The sequence below is a fragment of the Megalops cyprinoides genome, chromosome 11 (genome assembly GCF_013368585.1).
Source record: "Megalops cyprinoides isolate fMegCyp1 chromosome 11, fMegCyp1.pri, whole genome shotgun sequence".
Lineage (NCBI taxonomy): Eukaryota > Metazoa > Chordata > Actinopteri > Elopiformes > Megalopidae > Megalops > Megalops cyprinoides.
Window position 1 is genome coordinate 8,765,769 of NC_050593.1, and position 20,958 is coordinate 8,786,726.

Below are 20,958 nucleotides of genomic sequence, written 5' to 3' on the forward strand. Positions count from 1 at the left end.
GATAATGCAAATCACTCAGCAGATATCCAAATGCACTAGTGTGCAACACAGAGGGATAGTGGTTCTGTGAAAGCTAAAGTTCTCACTGAGAAGGTCAATTTAATATGTTGCGGCGTGTCTCTTAAATTAGCATATATCCCAGCATGCGCTCAGATGGAGAATGCTAGTTTTCAGAATGCTTTTTGCATTATGGCAGAATGCCCCGCTAACAAATGCTTTCATCGTGGGGCCACTGGGTTCACAAAGCAACAGCAGCCCCTCTGCGGCCACTCAGCCAAGTTCAGAGAGCTGTGAATTGTACGGAAAGAACTTTAAACATCAAAATGAGATTAGTCAGATTAAAAGATTAGTCAGATTTTGGAGCAAATCAGAGGGGAGGGGGGTGCATATTTGAGTGGTAGCATCAGTGACATGTGGCACTCACAGGGAGCAATAATTACAATGCAGCTAGAGGTATCGATCTGATAGGCTAACGTTCCAGCAGTGTTTGAGAGTGCCAAGGCAGTGGTTCAATTATCTGTGAAAGTGCCTTCAAACTGCTTTTAACATGGAGACTCGACTCCTGTTACATCAGATGTTTCCATTTTAAAGGCTTCATAAACCCTTGCTTGTAACTGTATACAGCACACATGTTCAAACAAATATTTACAGGAACAGAATGAGAGCAGCTTGGTTGCTCTATGGTTCTGGAATCCACGTACCATTATTAGCTTGATTGTGTGGTGTACTGTCTGGTTGATTACATTGCACAGTAACATGTTCAGCATGTTTTTGGGGACCACCCTGTGAAATGATAACATATAGAACTTCAGAATCGAACCCCATATAGTACTTTAAATATTTATATCTGTGTGTGTTGTTAGCACCCCGTATTTCAGAAATAACGTGAGGATGCATTACGTTTTGATGCAGAGGAAATGTCTCGTCACTTTTAATAAACACTTCATAGAGGCTGCACAGAAAACACCTTCTAATGGACCTTTTTTTTTTCTTCCAAGTTGGCTGCTGTTCAGGGTTTCTGAATGGAACTGACAGAAAAAGGAAGTCAGCTCGTGCAGCAGTCCAGTACTGTACATCTAAAGCATGTATGCAAAGCACTCCATTAATGCCTTCTGGCCCAAATGAATCATTTTTCCAAGGAGAGCTTTCATTTCATGGGAATTGATAATCAATGTTTAATTATAATCCACTTTATTATGTATTCTATTGTGCGCATGCATTCCCACTGAGATTACTGGAACCGTGAAGGAAAGAATGGGGACATAATTGTCCAAGACTTGGTTTGGACCACAGGTTTCTAATCTGTGTTCCAGGTAAGCCAAGGCCTGGACGCACACCAGCGCATTTTAACAGTCCCCTCTTTTCTGACTAAAGCCCCCTGGTTTCCTCAGATCTCCTGACAAATACCAGATGTGTTATAACCGGACCCTGCTGGACATCGCCGCCTTTGCGGGTTGGATTCTTTTACGTGCAGGAATGAAGCTACGCTCCTAGGCAACCGTGAAGGCTCCAGCCTCCCCTCTCTCTCCCCCACTCGAGGAGGTCCTCATCTCCCGGGAGGGTCAGCCCTGTCTCCTCTTTCCTCCTCGAGTCAGGAGCACTCTGACAGCTCCTGCAGAGAATGTAGCCTCACTTTCTGGCCATGAGTCGCCCCAATAGCACGCCGGGCGGCAACTGTGTCCTAAACTGAGATAATAAATGTGTAAAGGCCGAGCCATCCCAAGCAGCAGCCGTTTTGCCCTCTCAGTAGCTGTGTCTAATTACCCAAGCAGCAGCTCTTTCAGTGAGGGTCCGTGCATGCTTATGGGAGGCAGGCACGCAGTGTTTGCTGGGATGTGCAGTCGAGGCAGCACTGAGTCTGTTGGGGACCTTACACAGGCCCAAGAGCCCAGCTCTGTGGGAACCACCGTTTTGGAAAGTCCCCCTTTATCAGGTGCTAGCACAGGATGTTCGTGAGCTTCCTTTTCGGGGATAGGACCAGATGCAGAGGGGGTTTGGGGGGGGGGGGGGGCACATTGTTCCCTCAGCTGCTGCTCCCCATGCAATGGCCAGGCTCCAGGGTCAGTCCTCTCCTTCCTCTCTTTTCATAAAACCACCAGCAAACAAGAAAACAACAACCTGGCAAAGGTTTTAAGGAGCGAGGGCGACTTGTATGGGAGCTTTTGAAATCTGGTCAATTATTATTGATCAGGGAGGACGATAGACATATAACACATGCTCCTTCATATTTTTTCCCTCCACTTTTGAAGATTAAAATGATAGCTTCTTTTGTAATGGTTGTATTTTATTAGGTCAGGGACATGAAGCCTGGATGCTAATCATAATAATCAGGTCTAAAAAAGAAGAGACATAGAACAGCTTGGAAGAGAGTGTTACAGTCAGAAATTGTTAATAGTCTGAATATGGGTCATATATGGGTGTGTGAACATGCATGGGATGTCATTACATGCTGCCCTTATGGCCTGACATTATGGCTCCTTGCAAGACATTGTGTTGTGATTCGTTAACACGTACTTGGACCACGTTTTCCAAAATAAACAACATTATTTGTGGTGACCATTCCTCTGAGCTACTTCTCCCAGGGTTATTTCACAATGGAGCATGGGCTAGGAGCCAGACACACAGAAGCTCTGTGCTTGGTGTTAAATATAGACGCCAGCTGAGGAGAACTGAAACAGGTGAGACCTCTCATTCACACAATACAAATGTAAGCTAAAATACTGTCACCTGGAAGCCTTTGAGTCCATTCCAAGAGGATATGCAGGACACAGTAAACCTGTTAAAGGGTAAAGAGATACAAACAGGTCAATACCACAAGGAAACTATACAGAAACGCTTCACCACCATACGGAAATGAAATATATTATGTTGTTCAGACCAAGAATATATTGCAAAAACAATTAAAATGTATTGATGTAAATATATAGAAATACAGAAATATATTGCAATAACCAAAACGGCAATAATTTACATATTTTAATATATCTATTGAGCTAAAATATATATTCTCAAAGTCTTTTGTTGGGCCTGTACTCTGATTCAAAAAAAGTTTTTTGGGGGCTTTCAGAAAATGATTTTTATTTACCTTTCCAGAAGAAAAAAAAAAGTCAGCTGTCTGTTTGCTTATAGCGGGCAGGGACATATACATTATCGAGGAAAGAGTGGAGTACAGTTTCGGCGTTACGTTAAAGATCCGTGGCAGCCAGAATATATTATGGCTGACCCCTGCTGGTTCATCGCGAAACTTGCGCGTGGCTGCATTGATATGACGGCAAAACTCACTGTCATTATATCTCAGGTGCGCTCGAGCTGTATATGGAGTATGAAGCTGGGGTAAACCTTGGACATTATGTTAAATGAAAATTTCATTAAGACTGCCCGTGAATAGAATACCTAGTCCGCTATACAATATGTTATTAAACATACATAAAAAACTAATAACACAAATTAATTGATTGTTGGGTCTTGATTATGTCCTGTGTTCAAAGCCTATGCAAATCATTAAGACTTGTGTCACTCCTCTCCACCCTGTCCCAGCTGCCGAATCCATATCGATTCCTCTTCGTGTCTATAAAGGTAACCGCAAAATATTTCATGTACAACAGATGTGACTGCAAAATCGACAGCACTGAACACTACCACCTCGAGATACTGTCGTCGTCCCCCCACCCGCGCACCCGCGATACAGAAATGTAACGCCTCCCACGAACGAATTGTTCGCGCTGCATTAAAAACAAAAATAATGTGACAGTGACGTACCAGTGTTTTGTTATCAGATGCAAATGTTTGTATGCAGCTATTCTGGAAGGAGTGGAAATCCGATGCTTTGCACGTTCGTCACTCCTTTTGTTGTTTTTGGCAGAAACTTCAATGAATCAGTTTTCCGTCTTGCCTCGGGAGGCGTTGCAGTTTCCCTTATATTAACAAGTGCATGCGAAGAGCGCAGAGGGTAGTTTCGCTGTGACTCGGCAGGAACGCTCCTTCGCGTACTATCAGAAATCGGAGAGCTAACATCCCAGGGAAGACTGCGGATCCGCACCCCAGTTTGTGTCTCGCAGGTTGTGCACAGCATCGAAGCGGCTGCTCCTGGAGGAGTTAATCAAATACAAAAGTAAGTACAAAGGTTTGACGATTGAATTTCTACAACTAGTGAAGAGCAGCATGTGTTTCACTTTGAACTGTGTAAACGGTGTATGATTTATAAAAAATATGATCTATAATGAAATTTGTTTTAATTAAAACGGGACAGGTTTTGACGAACGTGCAAACACAACAGAGTTTAATAAAAGGACAGATTGCTGGGGTGTTGCTTAGATAATCATAGCTAGTTCGCGGAACCCGTGACACTATTGCATATAGTAACCTCAGCCATTAGATTTTCAGAGCGCCTGGGGCTCACGCAGTTGGTGGCAGGGATTAACAGTGAGTTCCAACCCCTTGTAATGTCCCTATTCTGTGAAAGACGCTTGGCTACGCTTTGTTCATTGGCATCCGATAAGGCCAAAGCAGGACACACTCTTTTGGTACCGACCTTAAAACCACAGTTCTTTACTTGACGGAGATCTATCTGGAGTGGAGGTAGGAACGGTGGTACTGAGCTCGCCGGGATGATATTAAAGCGATTGTTTAGGATGCATGTACTTCGTGAATACCGAAAACTGCAGTTATTTAAAAAACGTTTATCAAATAGCAAAGGCGAACGTAGTCATTTTAAGCATATTTTGGAGAAGTTAATTGATGTTGTCTTGAATATACATAAGATGTCAATCAGGGCGATTGTGCAAATTGTAAACCTGTAAGTTACAGTAATAATTTAAGATCTAAATATGTGTTATATGTTGTTAAATTCTGATTCAAGGGAAGTATATTGTGAATAAATTTCCAAGATACTTCTGAACCTGGATCGCAGCCATGCGGAGTGCATGCGCTAAATTCTAAATGTATTTGACTTCAGTGCTATTTACGGCCACATATAAAAAAAACAAAAAACAAACGCACTATATGTGTGCGAAATGGTCGATTTATTGTACATTTTCTTTTACCGTTTCTCGCTGAACTACTGGATTTTACTTACTTGGTTCCTGTCCGACGCAGCTTGACGTGGTTTTAACTAAGCTTGGAAACAGTTGTCTTTTTGTAATGAGAAAAATACGCGCGCTAAGTAAGGAGCTCTTTTTAATATATCTCAGAATATTGAAGACCCACCAGGGCACGCTGGTAGCCTAAATGTAGCTCTTATTTTTTCAACACAAAAGCTGGCTAAATCATCGACGGTGAATCCATTCAGACAGAACAAAGATCACAGTTCTATTGTTGCACCTCCAAAGTTTCGGATTAACATAGCAAGCAATAACAAGCCTTGAGTCGCACCGTTTTTACTGCGTACCAAATTTAATTGGCTAGTTAATTATACCTGAAAAGTACTGGGCAGCTCTCAGTCCACATCGACCTTCTTTTGATTGTTATACGCAAAGTCGTGATATCAGTAGATTCTTTGAATTATGTGACTAATATTATTTACAGTAAAACGTATGCTTCGTAAATCACCTCTCGGAGATGCAATGTACTGATACACATATTTGTTATTTTAATACATTCTGTCAAAGGAAACATCATTGCAGCTGCCAGATACCGCACAGTGATTTAAGACTGCATAAAGATGTTGTGTTTGAAAGTCTCTGGCAAATCATATGAAGAAAATAATTAAGATAATGTATGATGTATGTATGCATATATATATGTATAGGTTATATATAGGTCGATTCGCCCACTGTTGTAAAGCATGCAGAATGCACTGGATACCTGGATTATCGGCAGTGTATTTACATATAATGGCTGGTTGTATGCATTGAAGAAGTGCTTCACGCGCATCGTGTACTTTAGAGGAAGACAATGGAGAGTAGCAGGACTCCCATAGAGACAGAGTGTGCGTGTGTGTGTACGGAGGGAGGGTGGATTTGGGATGTGGGGGGGGTTGCTCTAGGAGCCACTCGGTCGGCACAGCGGACTCTTTGTGCCTCAGAGCGAGAGCTGCCTGGGGGCCGTGGGATCAGGTGAGGAGCGAGTCTGTTTAAGCTCTGTAAACACGGCGGATTTGCGCGGAGCTGGAGGTCCCTCCCGCGGCCCAGCGGTTCTGCCGCACGCGGAGCAGCTGGACAGAGCCCAGCGCGATTTGCGAGCTCCAGTTTCTCCCTTGCACCACGCGATTGATCGTTACTAGGACAAGTTAGTCATTATGTTTTCACCTTATAGGTGCTTTTTCTCTGTAATGCCACAAGGTGACTCTCTGTCTGTCTGTCTGTCTGCTCACGGAAACCGCATTATTATTCAGTCAATGTATTCAAACGGTCTTGACATCTGGCTGTGTTCAGGGGAAAAGCAAACAACGCCATGACTGTTGGTTGGTAGCTGTTGACAAAAATTGCCAGGCCATTTCCTTGGAACCTAAGTGTCTCAAAAGTTCCAAAACTGCCTTGATATGGTAGGCATGCAGTTTGTCCAGCAGAAAGTCAGAATTATTTCCTTCATTTATTAAAACATTCTGTGGTTTGATCTGTGTGCTGAAGCAAAGTAAGATAAACTGGATTGCGCAGTTTTAGTAGTGTTAAGATTTTGTCCCTAACTGCATAATTATGTAGTTTCCCTGTGAATGTGTTTTTGAACAGCAAGGACTTTTTTTCAATGTGGAGTTTCCTGCAGTTACTGAAACAAATGGCACATTCACAGATACACCGTTTCAAGTTTCATGTCATGCAGGTCGAGCTTTCAAATTGAACATCATTAGAATTTTTGTGGGGTATTTTTTTCATGTGCGAGCTCAACAGAGCAATCCGTTCCTAAGCAGGAACAATTTTTACATGCTTCCCTGGGCTGCTGTTGCAGCTGTGGTTGCCCCTATGTGGTCTGCGGTCTGCCTTTGACTGTGGACGGCCCTTATTGAAAGCACAGAGACCCCTGGCCTGGCCGCATCTGAGTCCTTAGATCCCGTTTCACATCTCACTACTGTCTTGGCAGTGAAGCTGCCGGCTTTTACCCTGCGTTTCTCAATTCAAGGGGAAGTGTCATGTTGTTTTGTGGCAGCTGCCATCGAGGGGCTCAACCTTTCACCTTTCTGTGTCAAGTGACCGCCCCTCCATCTCAATCAAAGACGTTCTCTGGCCCTCTGAAGGGGTGCGGGGGTCAGCACTCTGCCCTTGGATGGGTTGGGGCAGGGCACACCCCATCCTGAGCATGAAGTTTGGTTCCAAATGCAGTTTGGATTCAGCTAATGAGTTGGGAGGAGCCATGGAGCTATAATTCCAGGATGCACAAAAGGTTCTATTAGATTCTGTTACCCTGTATGACAGTGTGAGCCAGTGGGCTGTGTATTTTTTTTACCCATTTTACCCTGATAGTCATGTACAGGGTGGCTTTCCTCATTGGCAGTTGCTTCAATTAGTGATCCTCTCTTGCAGTATACAATTGCATATGTATTTACAATATAGGTTGCGTTATTTGATGTGAGATATATGTGTCTATTGCTACATGCACATATGGATACACACACGTGCAGGCACACAAAAAGTACATAAATATATAACATTATTTCTGTAGTTTGGCCTGTTGATTGACTAATGTTTACACAAAGGTGAGTGTGCAAGGGCCAGGTTTCCTCGCAGTACTGTGATGTAGCCATTTTAGTGTGGATCTTTGCACCTTTCTCCTCACGTCTACTGGCAGAGGTCAGGATCGCGGTCACACCCAGGAGGTCATAGGTTGCGCGGTGACCCTGACAATGCAGATCTCAGCAGGCGGCGGGCATGGTCTCGTTTAGCATGTTTGCTTTCTGGGATTAGTCTCATGTGTGGAGGACACTGCGTCGCGGGCCCTGGTAATTCCCCACTTTGATCCCCTGGCAGCACCCGCTCCTGACTCTTTGTTTTTAGTAGCACAAGATGAACTCAGGAGCCATGGGAAATGGCTTTTTTATAATGAACAAGTAAGAAAACATTCTTTAAAGCAGTTTTGGGTTTCACATTCCGTCTGCCTCCGGGTCACGGCGTGTTTGGAATGTTTTCGGTACTGCATACTGTTTCCGTAAATATACATCTTTTTTTCGTTTTTGGTTTTTCACTGTTGTTTCATTTACACCGTCATCCCTGTGTTTCCTTAAAGCCTGTTAAGCCTTCAGAGTTATTAACCCGTACATGTCTGGCTTTTTCCTCCCAGGTTTCAGTTCACGAGAGACACCTTTCACTGAGGCAGCATGACTCTGAGCGCCAACGATTTGACTGAAATCATGGAGCTGTGGGATTCCGTGAGCATGAACTTCACCGACCAGGACGACAACCTGTCCCACGTGGAGGCCCTGGTGTGCACGGCCAGCTTCAACCGCAGTGCCATCCTCTACACCATGTCCACGCTCTACATCTTCATCTTCATCATCGGCCTGGTGGCCAACTCCGTGGTGGTGTGGGTCAACCTGCGGGCAGAGCGCCACCGCTACGAAACCCACCTGTACATCCTGAACCTGGCCATTGCCGACCTGTGCGTGGTGGCCACCCTGCCCGTGTGGGTCATCTCGCTGGTCCAGCATGGCCACTGGCCCTTCGGGGAGGCCATGTGCAAGATGACGCACCTGATCTTCAGTGTCAACCTCTTCGGCAGCATCTTCTTCCTCACCTGCATGAGCGTGGACCGCTACCTGTCGGTGGCCCTGTTCGGCGACTCCAACAGCCGCTCCAAGAAAGTGGCACGCCGGTCCATCTGCGTCCTGGTGTGGGTGCTGGCACTGGCCGCCTCCATCCCCGACACCTACTTCCTGCAGGCGGTGGAGTCGGCACACTCCCACAACACCCTGTGTCGCCCGGTGTACCCGACCGACAGCCCGCGCGAGTGGATGGTGGGCGTGCAGCTCAGCTTCATCATCCTGGGCTTTGCCATCCCGTTCCCGGTCATCGCCGTCTTCTATGTCCTGCTCGCCGGCGTCATCTCCTCCTCGGCTGACCCGGAGCGGCGTATCAGCCGCAAGATCATCTTCACCTACATCGTGGTGTTCCTGGTGTGCTGGCTGCCCTACCACGGCGTGCTGCTGGTGGACACGCTCTCGCTGCTCAACGTGCTGCCCTTCAGCTGCCAGATGGAGAACTTCCTGTTCATGGCCCTGCAGCTCACGCAGTGCTTCTCCCTGGTCCACTGCTGCATCAATCCCGTCATCTACAACTTCATCAACAAGAACTACCGCTACGACCTCATGAAGGCCTTCATCTTCAAGTACTCCACCAAGACCGGCCTGGCTAAGCTCATTGACGCCTCCAGGGTGTCGGAGACAGAGTACTCCGCCGTGGAGAACAACGGGCAGCCGTGAGACACGCACACTGTCCCGAATGGAACTCAGCTTAGACTCTGGATCTGGAAAATGGAACCGGGACTGGAACTGGACCCCACCCCCCATCCTCCTCAAGGCTAGAAAACATCTACTGTGCAAAGTCCATGGTCAGGGAGGGGGGTCTAGCATTAGATATACACATGTGAGGCACTATAAAGACCAAATTTTAAACAGATTTTGTAAAAAGAAAAAATCTTATAAAAGAAGGTTCTCATTACAGGCTGTATCCAGAGTCTGCCAGCTTGTGATGCCAGTGAGATTCTCCACTCCCAGAATTCCTGCAGAGCATTGTGAAAGTCGGTCTGCCCCAGGAAAGTCTGGTCAAAGACTATTGAAATCTGAAGATAGCACTTCCCCTGGAGAGCTGACTGTTGGGCCAAGGGGTGGAGCTTGTTGTCAGTTAGGGGGGTGGGGCTTGTCATAAGGCTGAGAGGTGGGGCTTGGTGAGGGGGCTGTCCCTGAGGCAGAAATGGACAGATATGCCAGCTGGTGTAGTCACTCTAGAGTCACAGCTTCTTACAACTGTACTGGTCCCTAGCACCCAAAAGGCAGAGAGGTCAGTCATTGAGATTCCATTGTTTCTCAGTGCTGGGCAGACTGGACCTGCCTTTGTGTCAGAGCTGCTGTACTGAGAATCAGGTGAAGAAATCAGGCTGAAACACTGGCACAGAGACCAGACCTGTCAGAGAACACAACTCACGCTTCCAGACTCTGAGGAATGATCCAAGAACATGCCATGTTTGAGATGTTATTGTTTGTGTGTGTAGGCGTGTGTGTAGACATGTGTATGTGTGCATGTTTGTGTGTGTGCGTGTTTGAGTTTGTGTGCGTGTTTGTAAGCTTGCATGCGAGCACATGTGCAAGTGTGTGTTTGAATATGTGCATGCCCGGACATACAGCAAACACACACCTAATGGAACGCTTCAAACCTGACACTTTCCTGGTGCTTTGTGTATACTTAGAAGGAATATGTCTTCAGATAACTTATATAATTAGATTGTCTGTATTTTGTACATTTCTTGACCTATTTATGTATTCATTCATTTGTACATTATTTTTTTATCTCTGAAGGTGTGCATTACATACATAATAGTACACTGTTAGAATGGGGACAAATATTCAGTGAAAAATGAGTCATGAGTGTGTCCAGAAGTGGAAAAGTATTTCAGTGTCACCTTGTAATTAGGGTCCTCTGTGTGTCTGTTATTGTTACCTTCCATGAGGTGAGTGCCACTGAGAGACAGGCAGGATGCCCGGGGTCTGGGACAGTCCCCTTGTTATTCTACACCACACTGTGGTTCCTTGCTTTGTGTTTTCTAGACACAAAATAAGGAGCCCTTTGTTTGCATGAATGTACATGGGTGAATTTGAAAAATACTGCTGTGCCAGTATACTGCCAAAAGAAGATGTCTCTCTGGAGGAGGAAGTATGAGTTGTTATATTAGTGGGAATGTGGTCCACATTGATGGTGTACAGATGTAAGTAATATTCTATGGAATAGCCCATTGTCATAAAATTGCAACATGGTAAGAAGCACTTAATCTGGTCGGAATCTCAAAAGTTGTCTCTTGTCTGATGTCACATTTGCCTTCACTGGAACAATGGCTCAAGTTCTGTCCACAGTTTATGTGGTGTATATATCATTCTGCTAGTGAAAGACGATGACAGATAGGTGTCAAATTATACTGAAAAGAACCTTGAAGATGTCAGTTCTCTCTCCCTGTTCTGCATTGTGAATAAAGTTCATGTTAACAGATACGCAATTTAAGGAAGCGTTTCTCTCTTTGGAAAAAATCAAAATGTGTGGTTATTTATTGTAGGTTTAAATAAAATTACACTGTTGTGGAATGAAAAATGTTCCTTGAAGTTGTTATTCAGAACAAGAACTGAATTCCGTTAAGTAAAAGCCAAACACGATGATGTAATTAGAACCAGATATGCATATTTATATACTGTATAAACACGCTGTTGTAGTGAGTATTTCTCTATGATTTTACAGTAGTTTGTTATATGTCTTTTACTTGCTTTTGCAAATAATAAACACATTAAATATACTTTTGAGTCTTTGTTTTTTCATTTTTCCCTGATTGCAAGGAAATATCTGTGATATGATGAAAATATTTGATTATTGTTAGAGGCAATGGTTAATGCTTCAAGATCTAACTTATATTTATTATATATTGGAAATATTATAATGGAATTAACAGAATTAAATTGAATCATAGAGTAATTTCTGTCATGAAGAGATTTAAATATAACTTGATTATGTTTGTTTAGGTTTTTAAGCCACAGGTCAGGAAAAATCCAACAGCATGACATACAAACGGGCATTCTTTCTGAAATAGTTATCATGATTTATGTTACACAGTTATGTTACAGTTACAAAGCTAACAAAAGAGTACATAGTCATGCACACTGATTAAAATTTGCTCAGACTCTGAAGAAAAATGCAGTTTGTAAAAGTTGCATGGCAACTGATAGCAGCTGGCTTCAAGATGTTAATTCATATTTATTATTCTCCTGCTACTGTTTGCAAATGAAGAAAGGAGAAAAGCAGGCTTCACTGTGTGTGTGTGTATGTGTGTGTGTGTGTGTGTGTGTGTGTGTGTGTGTGTGTGTGTGTGAAAGAGTGAGAGAGGGAAAGAGCCAGAGACAGAGAGAGGGAGACTGTTTGTTTCTCTGTCTCCTGAATAAGCAGACAACAGGACCGGCTAATTGGTAACACCTGGGAAAACCAAGGGAATTGTTACTGTGGTATTTCTCTTTGTAGTTCATGCATAGCCTCTTCCCCTGAAGACAGCGTAATGAACGTTTTCCCAGTGCGGCGCATCCTGCAAGTACATGTAATCTCCACTCAGGTGGAGCCTAGTAAAGGTCAAAAGTTTTAAACGGACTCCAGTCCGCCTCGCCTTGTTTGTCTGTAGCTATTTTTCCACTGCACTACGTGCACATAAGGACAATGAGGTGCACGCACACTCAGCGTGTCGCCTCTCTAACTTCTCCTGTTGAGTAGAATTTAGGAATTTGACTGTGCCAGAGTTAAAAGCAAGCTCCACCTGTTTCCATTGTTTTTGCCACTCTGTGTGTTTCCTTATTGACTCATAGAGAGTCAGCCCAAGGACCTCTAATGGAAACCACTGCCATGCACTGCATGTGTGAGTGATGTTGGTAAGGATAAATTTGGACAAGTGCTAGGCTTGGGAGCAGGGTTGGAGTAAAACAATATTCTTCTTTACCAGCAGGAAAGAAAACAACCTTCTTAGCAGAAACCTTGAGAAGGCAATGCCACTCTTCAATGGCTCATGCCCAGGTCTTTGACCAACAATTATTGTCAAGATGTCGTCACATCAACTGCAATCCGTTTATAAACTTTATTGTTTCATCTTTCCAGATGTCTTTTTTATTGTCAACTGTGGACAACTTATGGTTCTTTTGTTATTATGACACACACATTTTGTGATGGGCTGACACCTGTTTTTATTATACCATAGTCTGTAGGTCATTTGAGGCTGATATGAAATGAAGACTTGGGGTCAGAGGGCCAAACTGAAGCAGAGATCCACGGGAAGACCGAATTGTTGTGTCCACAAGCTGTCAAAATGATTTAAAATGGCTCTTTCTTCCACTGTGTGCCAGGTTTTGTGGGTGCGTAGAGGAATATCAAGTGGATATCAGGCAAGAGCAGAAAAGACATGTATCAACATTAAAAACAGATGCCTGCATGACTGCACCTTTAAATACATAAATTTGCATCAGATATGCATCATGTTTTCTATGAATATAGCTCAGATTCTGTTGCAGTTATAGTAAGTTATGGTAGTCTCATAGTAAGTACAGGAATGATTTGTGCGATGTCAGTCTGGAAAGCATGAGAGTATTTGTTCAGCATGGATGAATCTACATAACCCCATGTTCCATTTGGCTTCCCTGTCAGGCTTCTGGCTGTGTGCAATTCAACTTCTCGCCACAGTCACTGTCCCATATATCCAACATTTAAACCAAGCACTGAGCCATTTACCATCAATAAACAAAGAAGGAGATAATTACTTGGCTGTTTTGTGCTTCAGACAATAGAAGTGAGATGTCTGAACATACAGTGCTGGATATGCTGGGTTAGGTTTGGTTTGAATACAGAGGATACAGTCCACATTCTACGGCAAGAGAACCAAATCTCTCGCTGTATCTCTTAGGAATACTGGAAGGAAAATGGCACACATGTTCTTGTTTCCTTGAGGAGCACTATTCATTGATATTAACTTTCATGTACATGTGTGTGTTGTGCTCCAGCTCTCCCTGCGTCTCCTGTGAGGCTCTCCAAGGGCTCAGTCCAGTTGCAGTGGGACATGAGTGACAGGCTGTTTGGGTTTGCGGATGCTGCTCCGACACACTGCTGACCAGGGAATCCAATTCTCCCGCTGTCCAGTTCCCCCACAAATTCTGCTGTTTTATCTGGCACCGAGTGACGCAAAATCACTGCTTTCCCCCAGAATTATTCAATAATCGTTCGCTAATGATTTTCATACGTGCCCTTTAAGACCAGAACGACTCCAATGTTACTAGATTCCAGATGCTGCACGTGTTTATCCACATATTTTTGTGCTCAAATACTGGATGTAAATTTGATTACTTTCCAAATTAAAGTTTGTTTTATTGTTTACTTCCATAAATCAAGTGGAAGTGTATTCTATATATGGTGGAGCAATGTGTCAGCCATATGTCTGAAATGGACTTCCTTATGTACAGTGTGCCCTCTCATTGAGTATCTCAGCTTTGTGTACTTCTGTCATAGCCTGGACACATAAAAATAATTTCCTTACTGTATGAATACAATTTTGACAGAAATTTGATATTAATCTTTTTTAAAAATCTGTGAGTGTTTACGTAAAGGTCTCGGGTTGTTTTTTAATGTCTAGAAGTGTGATTTACTGTGGGGAGCGCTGGCCTCAAATATTCAGCCGAACCCATTACTTTGTGAAAGTGTGGCAGAGGGTGGATCACTCTAAATTACGATGAAGTGGCAGATCTCACAGACAATGTGAAACATATTCTAGAGGTAAATTCAAGGCATTTCATAGATAAAAGGGTGATGGGGGAAGGGGGAGAGGAGCCATAATTTAACAGGAATGTCAAAAGGAGATTCCAGAAGATTCTCCAGGCGGGATAAAGAGCCACTCAATGGACATTGCTTCTCTGTGCTTTTCAAGGGGGTCACAAGTTCACAGCTGCCCCCGAACCAACAGACAAATCAAGCAAAATAAACTCTCCGTTCATGCCTGGGGACATAGATGCACCCATCCTAGTGCACACATACAACCACGCTGTTCTGATGTACTGAATACCTGTTGCACAATAGCTGCCACCACGTTTTTCCATTCTGTTATAAAAAACCCTGCCCTGAGGGTATAGGTATTTAAAACACTTACTAGCATGCTAACCCCTCATTTTATTACACTGTTTAACAGTCACAGTGTCTCTATCTCCTGTTATCAGTGCAAATAATAAGGCTTTTTTCAGCTTGTGTCTCTGGCTGAGGCTACAACGCCGTCCGTCCAACGTAAGCAGGGACAGTCCCTGGAGCAACGGCCTCTGTGAGTGGAATTAGCCTCTGTGTCGCTGAGACTCGCCTGCTGCTCTTGTGTGGCCCGGCCCTCACCGCGCCTGGAGGCCAGGCGCTCTCAGGACTGCTGGCTCCAGCCCTGGCTGTGCCCCCTGAGTGGAGTAATGGGTGTGCTCCTGAGACGGTGGCAGTGCATGAGGGCAGAGACGGGGGATCGCCATTAGACTTTTATCTGACTTGAATCTGTTCACAATTGTTCTCTGGGAATTAAGAGGATTGGCATCTTAATTTAGGATGACCCGTCAATAGCTGATTGCTTTCTTCAGTTGCGTTTAAGGGTGTAGCACTGGGCTGAAGCTGCGTGCACCTCACATTATATAGTCATCACTAAGCGACGTAATTAAAAATATTTTAATAATAGGAAAAAAGAGTTGACATTTGACGTTTCTTTAACGAAACACCAACTGTTATTTTTTTATTACAACTTTTATGATTTCACGTAAAGTGCAGAAAGGTAAACACTACCGCAGATGTGATCGGCTGACAATGCCAGCTGCCAAAGACTGATCCTTATTCAACACGCCATGTTGGCTAGCAGTGCTAAAACAGTTCCAGGACCTCAGTCATGTAGTTTCTCTGCCTGTACTGTTCGCAGCTGAGCCGCTGCTGCTGGCCTCGGGGTTTCGCGAGGGGAGCGAGCGGTATTCCTGCAGGAGGGCAGATTTTACAGGAGAATTCCACTCATGGTGAAATATAAAGGGTTCCGTGCCAGGGGTGCCAGCGGGCCTACGGTATTTTACTTTCCCATTAAACATCAATGGAGAGGAACAAAACAACCGCAACGAGATCCAAGTCTGCTGAACTCGCCTCTGTCCGCGACGCTGTGAATGGACGGATCGTGGGAGCGACGTGTGTTTGAATGCCAGAGGGCTTCCGCGAGGCGAAACCGTGCCCTGGAACAAACGGCCTTTCTCCGCATCTTCATTACGCTGAGCTGCAACAGGAGAAAGGGAGGCTTGTGGAGGGTCTGTGTGTGTGTGTGTGTGAGAGAGAGAGAGGGTGTGTGAATGTACAGTATGAGTGCATGCAAGCGTGTGTGTGCTTGTGTGAGAGCGACCGCGTATGCGTGTCAGACTGTGTGTTTGTGTGTGGGTGTGTATGTTAGAGGCAGACCGCTCCGCGTCGCTGTCTGAGTATGGCACCGTCTTTCCTTTCCTTTCAGTGTAGCATGAAGTCGGCTTTATTGAGCAGATGTGGGACAGATGTTTCTATGGTGATAAGAAAAAAATACATACCCGACATCTTCCCGAGGTCCTGTTTTGAATATCTCAATTGCTGCCATACATGAATACACATGCATCGCGTTTATAAACTGTATACGCGCACAGGTTAAATATTTTGGGCTGCGTAGTTCAGACTCTGCTGCGTAAGTTATAGTTGTATGCTTTGGCTTTGACGTGTGTAAACCTCCCCATATCTAGTCTGTAAATATTTACTGTTTTCATGGCGAGTCAAAAATAACTTTTTCAATAATGTTCAGGGTGTGCTGTACCGTGCTGTCACCCAGAGCCTAGTCTCTGCTGTAGTCAGAGCATTTTTAAGGTCAAACGGTGTCTTCGATGGGGTAAAATATATCAAAGATGAAGGCTGGGTTTGTCCGTGATTTGCATTATCTTCAGTCCCTATGGCAGCCTCTCTCTCCATGGAGACGATTGTGTGTATAAAACAGTAACTTCCTCATCATGATAGGACAGTGCAGCAATTCCCATGTCAGATGAGGCCTAAAAACAGGTCTAGAGTTGTTAAAGTCACAGAGGACCAAAATATGTCTATCCCAGACCAAGCATTTCATTTTTCAAAATGGTTTTCATTAATATGGATTGACAGGTAATAAAAGGGAATTGTACTGAAAGCATTTCCGCTTTCATTCACATCCACTGGGATACTTTATAAAGCAAAATAACAAATGATGGTTTCCAGGGAAACCTTTTCACCTCCATCACTGATTCATAATAACATTTCAGTCACCCACTGACAGTGACATGATGTTCAGACATAACATCTTCCAGTTAATAGTTTTTGTTGTTTTTATTGTTATATGAAATGTCAATCTTAGAGCGACTTACACTTATTCACCAGTTATGGACTGTCCTGGTTTATGTTTTCTAATCAAAGGGATTGTGAGCCCCCCCAACACACACCTTAAAATATATGGATATATTTGCCCAGGGAGTAATCCTGCAATGATTCAAATTAGTCAGAGTCCAAGACTGAGTTCACATTACACAAAGGATAGACAGACAGACAGACAGATGACAAATAGGCTGTCAGCCTATGTATTTGTTCCCCTTATAACAGTATGACAAGTATGTGTAATACAGGAGTTGTGTTTGTTACCATGGCACAGTAGATGTGTGATTACTCCTACAAACCAGGCTACATTAGACTAATGCCACATGAGCATTGCCTGGTCTCTTGATATAGGGGACTTTATTTCCATTATGGGAGCTCATCTGTAGCCTAAAGGGAACAAATGAAAGAATGAGAGTTCCTCTCTAATTAAACTGCACACCTGTGGTATGCAATGGCTGGCAGCAGAATAACACTGTGTCACTGATTAAGGTGAAACTCACTGTTGTGTTTCATCCAGCTCTTATACACTCATACTCATACTTTCTGATTAATTTAAAATAACTCAGAAAAAAGTGATGAATTAAAATATTTTGGGGGGTATTATTCATTTTATTCTGGCGCAACTTGGCAAAATGTGAATACTGTAATATATGTTATTTATCACCATTTGGCGATATCACTATTGCTTGGAGCAAATGTGTGTTGCCTCGGCAATGTGTAGTGAAGGATTTTTCCAAAAGTAGACTGTAATTATATCAGTGTAATCATTAAAAAGATGGAGTCCATGTATACATGTTAGCTGTGTTTTCCTTTGAAATGATCATCACATTCATAAAGTTTAGTCACGTTCCTATGTGGCAGTAAGCAAACACAAACCAGAATTCTTGTAAATTGGCTTGTATAATGTCAGGCTCTTTAAATCTGACCTGACAAAACTCACCCTGTACATCCCAGAGGACTGTAAATACAGTCCTACCTACCCGACACATAGAATTTCACTTGGAAAATCCCTGTCGCATTTATTAGTTGAGTCTTTATGAATCTGTAAAGGGTAACATATAAAATGAAACACAATTGTCTATACAAGTCTAATCTAACAAAAAATTTCACTGTTATTCTTTCCGGTTCAGACTAGACACTGTAATAAAAAGCTTTTGTTTGCTTGAGGACAGACGCCCAACCACACAAGTGCTGTAGACCAGACAGGCTGGTTTGCATGACCTTCTAATAAGACTTAACAACTTTTCAACTGTTTTTGCTCCGTGCCATGTTTCCATAGTGCAGAGGGGGCTTTAACTGAAAGCACACAGTGCGTGCCTCCGTTTCCAATGCTCCATTAAACCCGCAGCTGGTAAAAGTGTTATTTGCCATCTGTGTGTGGCTGATGCTGCTGTCCTAAATGGCCTTGTTTGGTTTTGCTTGGGTCACTCGCCTCCGGCCCATTAAGACAAGTCTAACAGTTATCTTTCAGCTATGAGGGTGGGCAAGACAGAATCCACCTCTTTCTCCATTGTGAACTTCACTCCCTCCTGCTCGTACAAGAGCCAGAACGCATTGCTGCATTCCTCTTTACATCTCCTAATACCGTTCCTTTTCCGTTTCACTCTGTATAGCATTTAAAACCAAAATAATAGGCCTTCAGGTCACATTCTGATCTCATTCAGAAACAGTATCTATTCTGTAAGGTCGATTAGTCAATTCAACATTTTACATGTAAATCATGTGACTAGACTCTTATAAGCTATCAGTGTGTTGGCAGCGAAATGTTTTGTTGTTAATTTTTTATCTCTTGAGAATAATTGGACCATGTGTGTTTGGTTGCCCCCCCCCCCCCCCCCCCAGCCTCTCAGGTAACAGTGAAATGGGCATTGCAGTGTTTCATGGGAGAGTGGCATGTGTTTTAAGGTTTGGCTGCTGTGGCAAAGTTCATTTGGCCAGCTGGAGATCTGACCACCTTTTACAGGCCAAATCCCTCGGCACTCTTTTCTGTTTTACCTCAACATCCATTTTAATCACTTTCCCTCTCACGCTGCTGCTTCTCCTCTCTTTAGTCCTGTAGATTTAGCATCTCTGTTTCCTCTCTCCTCTGTCTCCCTTCCATTTAGCCACTTACATTTCCCCCTTTGATGGACTTCTTCCAGACATGGCTGCTTTAGCTCATCATAATAAACTATTTTAATATGCCTATTTCGTTAACTGCTTGATAGAGCAATTGCCCTCTAAATCAAAATTGGAAAGTGAGCGTACCTCAGTTTGAAATATGTCCTGGATTTATGTTGCAGATTTAAAATTTTCCCAGATATTGCAGTGTATCCAGTCAGAAGATTGATAATTAAAGCCCAGAGGATGGTGGTCATTGTCACAGAGAGCTTTGCCGCCACTGGGCACTTGCTTTTGGTTTTTGACACAAGAAGGTCTTGACACAAAGCATGTCACTTTGTACCAATAACATTGTGTTGGCTGCCGGTATTATGCTTTAGCATCAAAATATTATGACTTCATATTCTTATGGTTGGTATCATAATATGCAAAGCGCCTGCTTTTTGCCACAAGGTCACACCAAAGAACACCCCTAACTTTCTTCAAAATGGGGTTTGTTGTACTCCTTTGGTGGGGGCTTGCTAGGGCGGAAACCCCCCATAATATTAGCCACCAGTGTGTTCTGTCCTTGTGTCCTTGTGTCCTTGTGTCCTTGTGTTCTTGTGTAATGCTTCATCCAGATACTGTTTGTCGTAGAGTAGTTGCATGTGTCATTTTGCATTTTAATGCTTGTGATATGGGGCTGGTGACATGTGGGCCAGATCTTTGGGCTTGAGTTGAGTCATGGGGGACTCTAGCAGTTTCTGGCTGTTCTGTTCTGGCAGAAACTGGGCCGGTCAGGTTGCAGTTGTCGGTGGGGTGCTTGGCTGGAAGTGAAGGTCAGCTGCTCCAGGCGAGCTGGGTAGCCCTTGTCACCCAGGATGCCGAGGGACAGGTGGGGCGGACAGAGATACGGTGTCATGAGAACTGTGGGCTGCGCTCAAGGGGGCAGACCTCCGCATGGAACAGCAGTCTGTAGCTCCAGATTGGGAGACATCAGGGCACCGTACCAGGAGGCGCCAGGGGGTTGCTGTTTTAAAATGTTCACCTCACTCTCAGACCTACCTCTCCCCTCTGCTCTGAGCCCCAGACTCAGAACACACTCTCATCCACAGTATCCAAAATGACAGACGGCGGGTAAATATACATAATATATCATATAACATTAATCTTATATCAGTAAAAGATAAAAGCGGCAGTCTCCTTGATTCGTTGCCTGGCCAACATGAATCATTCATAAAGGAAAAAGTTGCATTTGATTACTATGACTTTGTACTAGTACTTTTGTCAGGGTGAACATATTTTGAATAGTAAGCAAGGCTTTTTGCCTGTGATGTCTCTACTACGGGATTAAAAGGAACTTTTTGAAAAAGTCAGACGTTGCATGTCCTGAATACCCAGTGACCATTCCAATTTACAGTTGAACAGGGAAACTACTGCAGACAATAGCAGCCAGCCCCGGTCTGAATTCATCTCCCGGCTCCACATGGATTGAATGCAGATGTTTTGTTTCGTAGGATTTATCCGATCCCCCTCGGCGTAACAGTGACGTCGCGCTCTGGCACGGCACCAGCACGAGTTTCGGGCCCGTGGTGAGGGGAGTGCGGTGCGTGCGACCTTTATAGCTGTCATTAAAACTCAACATTAGCGGAGGGCCCCCTTTTTGATCCTTGGGAAAAGCCGGCGGTGGAGCGCTGCGCTGGCCATCTGGACACTGCACATGAAGACTTGATAAAGTGCGATGTGCCCCCTTTAACTCGTCCTCGCATCAGGAACTGACACACAGGCTGTCAGGCACCTCATCTCTCAACCTCTCCTCATG

At 44.0% G+C, this 20,958-nt stretch overlaps 1 protein-coding gene across 1 annotated transcript; it reads left to right on the forward strand.

Moving 5' to 3' along the window:
- The first annotated feature begins 3,945 nt into the window (after positions 1 to 3,945).
- Positions 3,946 to 10,167, forward strand: ackr3b (atypical chemokine receptor 3b). The gene is made up of 2 exons (XM_036541208.1): positions 3,946 to 4,111; positions 8,209 to 10,167. The coding sequence occupies exon 2, from the start codon at positions 8,246 to 8,248 to the stop codon at positions 9,344 to 9,346; it is 1,101 nt and encodes a 366-aa protein (XP_036397101.1). The 5' UTR covers positions 3,946 to 4,111; positions 8,209 to 8,245; the 3' UTR covers positions 9,347 to 10,167.
- The last annotated feature ends 10,791 nt before the right edge of the window (positions 10,168 to 20,958 follow it).